The sequence below is a fragment of the Gavialis gangeticus genome, unplaced genomic scaffold, assembly GCF_001723915.1.
Source record: "Gavialis gangeticus isolate Ggan-Ray unplaced genomic scaffold, GavGan_comp1, whole genome shotgun sequence".
Lineage (NCBI taxonomy): Eukaryota > Metazoa > Chordata > Crocodylia > Gavialidae > Gavialis > Gavialis gangeticus.
Genome location: NW_017729006.1, coordinates 46688897 through 46697295, shown reverse-complemented (window position 1 = coordinate 46697295; position 8399 = coordinate 46688897). Strand labels below are relative to the sequence as shown.

Below are 8399 nucleotides of genomic sequence, written 5' to 3'. Positions count from 1 at the left end.
GGTTAGAAGTCACAACAGCCAGACACTAAGCAGGAGATATACAAGCAGAGTGAGGTGGTGGGGAAGATGTTAAGAACCCAAACCTTTCTTCAGACTGTGGGGAAAAGAAGGACCTGGGAAAATGGAGGAGATTTAGGAGTCTGCAGTGGAGTCAGTCTGCAGTGTCTCTTACAGCTGGTGGAAAAGGGATTCTCATTAGCAGAGGAAATCAAGAGACACAAAGAACCTATTGAAGGGGTGGTTTGGAGAGAGAAGACAGAGAAACATCTTCCTTGCAAAGGCTGCCTGGATGGAGGAAGAAGAATGGCCCTCTTACTTTTCCTGAAAAAAAAGAAAAAAGTATTATGGCAGTGCAGGATGAGAAGGGAGCATGACTAACAAAGACAGAAGAGATGCTGAGCTCAGTGAAGGAGTTTTACCAAAATTTATACTCCACCCAAGTGTTATATCACAAAGCCCTTGACTTATTTTTGGTGAGGTTAGAGGTGAGCTTGTAGGAAGATGAGCGGCATCAGCTGAAGAAGGCATGGACATTGGAAGAATTATGGAAAACAACCCAATGGTGATGAGATGATCATATTTATCTCAAGATATTACCCATCATCCTTCAAGTCCAATCTATGTACTGAGGTTCAGAACTGGGCACGACTTCACTACTGATTTCAAGCTTGAGATGGATTCTTTCTTCTTCTTTTGTGTTCTTCCTCCTCTACCTTCTCTTTTCACCATGTCCATTGCGCATAACAAACTTTATATTTTGCCTTCATCTAAGAACTCTACCCCGATGGGGCTTTGGCTTTCTTCTGCAGGCCCTGATGAACCCAAGAGCCTGGAATGGCTCCAGGGGGAGGACTTGAGAGGAAACTCCCATTGTCTGTCTCCTTTGCATCCTTTCAAACACCTGCCACTCAAGTTTGCATCATGCATCCTTCAGACGACTCTGCGTCATTGGCCTCCTCCTCCTCTTCCTCTCACATCTTCCCCCACCTCCTACCCTTTTCCTTAACCCTTGTGACCTCCATTCTCCCTTCCCCTGTTCCTCCTATTGTGCCCTCCCAACTTCCCTCTGACCCTTTCCCTCCCTCCATCTTCTCTATATCACTCATCTCCACCTCTCTTTCCCCTCCCCCCGTTCTCTATATCCCTATTCCCTTCCTTCTGTCCTTCTCTCTTCCCCATTCCTGTTCCCTCTCTCCTTGTCTCCTCCTTCCTTCTCCCTCATGACTCCTCCTGCTCCATGGGCCCCAACTTTCCCTCTCCTTTTGGCCTATTATTTCCTTCTGCCTCATTTGCTTCCTCTTTCTTCTTCCATGTCTGCTGTGCCCCCTGCTTCTTCCTGCCTGTTTTGCCCTGCTGTACTCTCCCCACCCTGCATTCTTTTGACTGTATTTGAAAATGATATGGGACAGGTGCAGAGCACACATGACCTGATTTCCTGCATAAATTACACTTCCGTTTCTTCTTACACTCTTGTACCCCATTACCCTTCTCTCAGCACACTGTGCAAATCTCATATGGGTGGGCCGCTGCCAAATGCCCTTCCTCCTTGCACCTCAAACATAACTTTGACTGTCCATAGTAAATCATCAGTCCTTTGTGGGCCCTAAGGCAATTCCCAGAGATGGATGTTGTACCCCACCTGCCCCTACTGAATCCACCCAGAGTAATACGTGGCCCCTCCAGGCTCCAGTCCATACCTGATCTGGGTTTCTGACCTTGTCCGTGTTCTCTACTCTCACAGTCCCACAATAACCAAAAATCTTACAGCGTCCTCTGCAATAAAGTTCATATGCATCTTAATGGTGATTACTCTTTCTTGGGTATCCTCAAAATCAAACTGTGTCAGGACAGGGTCTTCCTGACATTTCTTGTATGTCTCCCAGAATTTTCGGTATGCGGTCTCATTCCTAAATGTTACTTTCCAGTCCAAGTTGCTCAGTATCTGGATTAGACGATTCATATCAAACACACAAACCTTCAGTATCTCCAGCAGTATCAGCTTACTGAAATCCATCTTAGTCATCTCTAGCATCTCCTAGCTTATGCAAGTTACTATAGGTATGTTTATTTCAAAATCTGTGTTTTCAAAAATGCCCCTCACATCCACGTGCTCAGGGAGAGCAGGGTCTGACAGAAAGGAGGGAGAGAAGGGGCTGCCGGGGAAGAAGTTGTGGGAGGGAAGGGGCACAGAGGATAAGGGGACTACTTGGCAGCCCAGATTTATTTTCCTGGTGGTAGGAGTGGGAGGGGGGCAAAACCAAGGCAGACCTCCAATAATGTTCCATACCTGGAAAATTGTAACAAATTTATAAATTTTCCATATATAGAATCTAATCATTGGGGCTTTAGTTAAGCCCTTTATTTATATTCAGGGTCATCTTGTATTTGAGTAAATATGGCATTACCCAAATTCATATTTATGAAACCTCACACATCAGGTGGCTCTGCCACTATGATATATGTAAGTGGCAAGAGTTCTTGCAGTTACCATTGAATATTCTTAAAGTTGGATATCTCACGGTAGGCTTTTAAAGGGACCTCGCTTTCATGAGGGGTTGTTCTGAAACCTTGAGTTGTGCACCTGTCAAATTACTGGCAAGATTTTTCTAAGTTGAAATGACAGGTTTCTTTAGTATTACACTTTTTTTACTTGTGAGTATTAAAACGGAGTACAGATTTTCACTAGATCTTACATTTTACAATGTTTTCTTTCTTTAATGCAGGACTTGATTATATAATTGAATACCGCTCAAAAGACAATTTCCCTGTTCTCTATGAATGTCAGCTGTGTCACTGTCAAACAGGATTGAGTAACATGTTCATGCATGTTTATGGTGCTAAACATAGAATGGCATATCTGGTAAGATTTTTAATTTTAAGTAAATGTTCCTACTTATAGTTAATTGGATGGCAGTTATATAATGATGCCTCCTTGTGTTTTAAATATACATGTGTTAAGTTGGTAAAACTGTGTTTAAAACAAGCTTCTCTGAAGGCTTTGCAAAAATGACTAGTGTTATAAAATAAATACAACTCCACCGATAGAGATTTTTGCTGATACCGATCCGATATCAGATACAGCTGCCATCAGGTGGAAAGTCTGGTGTGGTGCAGGGGGAGGGAAGGGGCTGGGGAGCAGATCAAGGCCCCCCACGGTGAGGGCAGGCGCAGGTGCTGCCCAGCTGGGGCGGGAGGCCCTGCGGGGTGGAGGCAAGGCTCATAGGGTGGGGGCAGCTCCTGAAGCTGCTTGGACACCAGGGGGGTGGGGGGGCATGCGTCCCCTGGATCTGCGTGGCGCAGGGTGGGCTGCAGCTGCAGGCTGGAGCCAGAGCTAGGCTGCGCGGCACTTGTGCTGCAGCAGGGGGCGCATGATGGAGCCACAGCTTATGGGGTGGGATTGGCTCCCGCTGTTGCTTGCACCCTGGGAGAACAGGGATGGGGGGAGTGCCCCTGAATCTGCGTGGGGCGGGTGGCAGCTGCTGGGTGTAGCTGGAGCCAGTGCTGCACAGGGCTCTTCTCGCTGGGGGCTGGGCTCAGAGCAGGCTCCAGTGGCTCTGGGAGGAGGCTGCAGCTACCTCAAATTTTGCTGCAGTTCCGCTCCCAGCCCCACGCTGCTGCCCTCTCAGCACAGCCCTGGCTGAACACCCTGCCTCCACCCAGGCACTGGGAAAAGCTGGGGCTGTGCTGGGCAGTGGTGCTGGGGCTGGGAGCGGAGCTACAGCAAAATTTGGGGTGGCTACAGCCTCTTCCCAGCGCCACTGGAGCCTGCTCCTGAGCCCAGCCCCTGGTGAGAAGAGCCCCGTTCAGCACTGGCTCCAGCTCCACCCTGCAGCTGCCACCTGTCCTGCCCTGTGCAGATCCAGGAGCACCCCCGCTGTCCTCGCTCCCTCAGGGTGCAAGCAGTGGCGGGAGCCACCCCCACACCACAAGCGGTGGCTCCATCTTGTGCCCCCTGCCACAGCTAGGCAGTGCCTGCCCCCTCCCTCATTGCAGGGGCATTGATCTGCCCCCTCCCCCCAACCTGCCCTGCCTTCTTTCTGACTTACCAGCTTGAGGCAGCTGTCTACACTGCTGGCTTTGCTCCGTGCTGCAGTGCAGCTGCGTGCAGCACAGGCATTTATCGACCAAATAATCGGCCCCATAGGGCTAATATCTGATATAGACAATCCTCTTCATATTGGTACCAATCCGATATTAGACCGATGTATCGGTGCACCTCTAAAATAGACATTTGGTTTATGTTCTGAACTGGGTATAACACTTTTAGCTGTTCAGTTGCCTGAACAGTAGCTAATAGCATGCCTTTCTGCTTCTAATTCCCTGAACTGTCCATTCCTTTTTGTTGGTTAACCAAAGATGTCCTCTTGACAGCAACAATTAAAGCCTCAATGTAGTTCCATAAGGAAACTGTTCTTTTCAAAACTTTTTTTTTTATTGCTTTGAACTGTATGTAATTGCTGAAATTGAGCCAAAATTGTTTCCTGTTGGTTATCTCCAAGTGTGTGTTCTCCTAGGTTTATAGGAATACTGTGTAGGAGAAAGGGTACTTAACTTGGAATCAGGTATTCAGGTTGTAGCCCTATTAGTCTAGAGGAAAATGCAATCAGGACTCATAGTAGAGATAATATCTTGTATTAGACCAACAAGATTTTTGCAAAAAAAGTTCTTTAATTGCAAACTTTTGGGTACAAACACCCTTCATCAGGCACTGGAGAAAAGACTGTAGAAGTTCTTCTAGGTAGAAATGAAAGTTCATATTTCCTAGCATTTCACAGAGGAGTCAATAGATGGAAAACTCCTCTGGGCAGTCAGTTCATAGTGGTGGCAGGGAGTGGAGAAGGCAGCCAGCTATATCACACAGGGCTTCCCCCTGGTGGTGTATGAGTCCCTGGAGCTGCATGTGAGCCCCCTGCTATAGAGGCAGGCTGGCTTGGCCCCACCCCGTGCCAGCACATGCAGCTTCCAGAAGTGGCTGGAGCTGTGTGCTGCCTGCGCATGCCACAAGCACCCTGAGGGCCTGCTGCTGCTGCCTCTGGCAGGGCCTGTGTCCCATGGGGAGGTCCCCACATGCCCCCTCACACCCCATGAACATTCCCCCCCCCCATATCCTGCCCACCTAATCACTGCACTTCTGCTCCCCTGCTGGGTATGGGCCCTATGCTCCACATTCCTGCCCAGCTGCAGCTTCCCTACCTGGTGCTCAGAGCAAGCACTGCAGCAGGGCACAGGAGGAGCCACTAGAGGCTGGGGAAGCTGAGCAGGTTCCCTGTTAGCTGCAGCAGCTGCGTTGCCCAGAAGCTGTAAGTGTGGCCAGGTAACTCCCACACAGGAGGGTGTGAGGAAAGCATGGGGGCTGGGTGGAATACAGATAATTGGTAGGCACCCGCAGGCCAGATGAAATCTCCTGGTGGGCCAGAGGCAGCCCATGGGCTGTATTTTGCCCATCCCTGATCTGGAGTATCTCAGTGTTGTTTTTTGCATATATGATCTACTCAAAAATGGTTATGTGGGATCTGAGACTTTGTGGCATCCCTTAAGTCAAAACCTTGGAAGGTTACAGGGTCAAATAACTGTTCACATTAAAACCACTGAAACACAATATGTTTCAAGCAATCAGTGCCAAATAGAGGACTAATTCAGACTTGGAGGTAGATGCTAAGCCTCCCAAGATATAAATTGGCTCTGTACTGCTGATGGGACCTTTGTGGTCTCTGTAAACCGTGTCTGTTCTTAAGGCTTATTCCTACATGCCAGGCTGGATGGATATTTTACGCAACATGAAAAACAGTTTGGATTTGATGGGCAGTTGAATTTTCAGTCAAGTGGCTTACTGCCTTTGCACTAGTTGTCATAAATAGTGAGTGTCTTCCGGTATGCTGTGTCAAGACAGTTTTTTAGTGCTAATATACAGTGGGGGCCAAATCACATCTGGAATAAAAGCTATTTCCAACTTCTGGTTCCTTCACAATGCTGTTACTGTGTACAGCGTCTTTGGTACAGAGGAACTTTGGCATAAAGTATGTTGACTCACAGGCCACATCCAGATGAGTGCAGATGTTTGGTTCCCTGGGGGGCAAGTAGCAGCGGCATGCCCTATGGCACAGACATTCCTTGGGGATATCTAGCAGTGGCACATGCCCTCTAGTGTGTGGCAGGTTACCCCAGGTGGGGTAGGGGAGGCTGGGGCCAGCAACTGTGCTGGCCTCAGCAGCTTTACCTGGGGGCCAGGGAAGCTGAAGCCACAGTGCACAGTGTAGCTTCAGCTGGCCAGGCTCTGGTTTTGAGCAGCACACGCTGCCACAATGTGCGCCACCCCACTTTTTTTCTGCATGGGTTTTTTTGACCCTGTGAGATCACAAGGTCAGCTCCCCTGCCCCCTAAGCACTGCAAGGTAGCAGTGCTGGAAATGCCTGAATGTATGGTGTGTGGCACTGCAGACAGGTTTGCAGCACCGCATATTGCAGAGCCATGCTTGTCTGGATGTGGCCACACTAGAAAAAATCTACATACTCAGAATCTTGATATTCTGAGTGAATAGTCAAATGAATGTTTTTCAAATTGATACTGTCTGGATGGAATAGTACTATGTATTCTGGCCATGTAGACCAATGAAGAGAAACCTCTGACATTTTTTCAGAGGATTTGAGATTTGCTAACGTCATTGGTTGGATAGAAATGCCAAGGGTATTCCCAGAGCTGTAAGTCATGAAAGGTTGTTTTTTTTGTTTGTTTGTTTGTTTTGTTTTTTTTATACTGAAAAGAAAGCAGCTAAATCTTCATTCTGTTACAGTTGCTTCAAAATATGTGAAGCATAAATACTGCATACCAAAGTAGACTGCCAAGTGACAAACATGCTATTTGCAAGAATCTACTGGAGGCAACCATGGCCAAAATGAGAAATAGAACACTCAGTTCATTTTCTCTAGTTAATTATTTTTTTGCTCATTTCAAGGAAGCATCTCATCTAGAAGGGAGTAAGCCCTGTCCATTTCAGCTGATGTTTTTTCCATTGATATTCACTTTCATCCTTTTATGGAAGGCATGGATGCATATGCCTCGACAGATAGGAAAACAGGTTATTTGCCTGTGGATGAGTTTTTCAAAATAGACCAGAGAACCAGCAGATGGGGAACTGAGGCACAGAGAAACCAAAGGTTTTGGTCACGCAGGAAGTTTGTGACCAGAAAAGTAAATTGAACCAGGGTCTCTGGATTCCAAGGCTGATGCCCTATACTCTTGACTATCTTTCCTCCTACTATAGTTACTGCTACTGTTTTACTTACAAATATATATACTTTACTGTTCTTAATTCTTGGATATAAGAACTAATGAGATGGGTGTGAAATTTGATGACTTTTTTAATTATTAAAGTCTGCATTAATTGAATGGGTTGAATATTTTTATTTCTAGAGGCAACATTATCCTGAGATAGTTGAATCAGATGAAGTTAGAGGTCGAGGTTCTGAACTGAACAGAAGACTTAAACAAGTTGCAGCAACTATTGAAATGAAGGAAGGAAGAAAACAAATAAAGGTAATTTTTTATTAAGCCCAATACTTCTTTCATATAATGTGGGCAAATTGTTACTGTTTTTGTAAATCATTGTTTTGATTATCTATGTGAAGAACAAGAATAGCATTTGTTTTGGACCCCATTTTCCTTTATTCACTAAGAAATGCCTAATCCAATATTTTTCATTTTAATTAAATGCACAATATTTAATTCCAAACAAATTATACAAATAGCTCTGCATTGCACTGAACATTCCCACCGGATTAACAAATTCACAGTATTTTAGCCCAAGGGAACAGATTTCTAAAAGAAATAGAAATAAATAATCGATACTAATCGTTCTGTAGTTTGTATTGTATATTGCATAGCCCTTCCCTAACTAGTGTAGAATAAGTTATTTCCCAACAGTAATGCTAAAAATACCTTCATACGAACAATGCAAATATTACAGGCAAAGCCATGCAGTGCTAAGAAATGTCATCAACTTATGCATTATCCATTGTAGTTGTCTGAGCTGCTGTGTTATCAGTTAACCATTTAACCAATATAATTAGAGGAGGTAAAACAGATAATTTTTTAAACAATATTTACAATCCTATTCCCTAGTATGTGAAATACTGTGAATTTGTTAATGTGGTGGGTATGTTGTAAAGCCCATCTGTTTGAGTGAGCATTTGTGGAGACAGCTGACAGTGAGATTTCTCTAGGAAAGTATGGCCGGAGCTTTAAGTACCATTAGTCACGTGCTTGGTGATCAGATTGTGTGGTAAGGTAGAAGGAGATGTATACTGCTTTAGCTAACTGCTTTCTATCTTCTGGTGTTTTTAAATGTATATCAAGTGCATCCAGAATTTTGGACCGGTGTCCTTACGGCACTGGGGGGGGGG

The 8399-nt window shown here is 45.6% G+C and overlaps 1 protein-coding gene across 1 annotated transcript in view; it reads left to right on the top strand.

Moving 5' to 3' along the window:
• Positions 1 to 8399, top strand: part of LOC109291928 — a 66523-nt gene that overhangs the window by 19333 nt on the left and 38791 nt on the right. Inside the window, exons 7-8 of the mRNA XM_019509170.1 lie at positions 2724 to 2860; positions 7411 to 7533. Coding sequence (XP_019364715.1) covers positions 2724 to 2860; positions 7411 to 7533 — 260 coding nt within the window. The remainder of the gene's footprint in view (positions 1 to 2723; positions 2861 to 7410; positions 7534 to 8399) is intronic.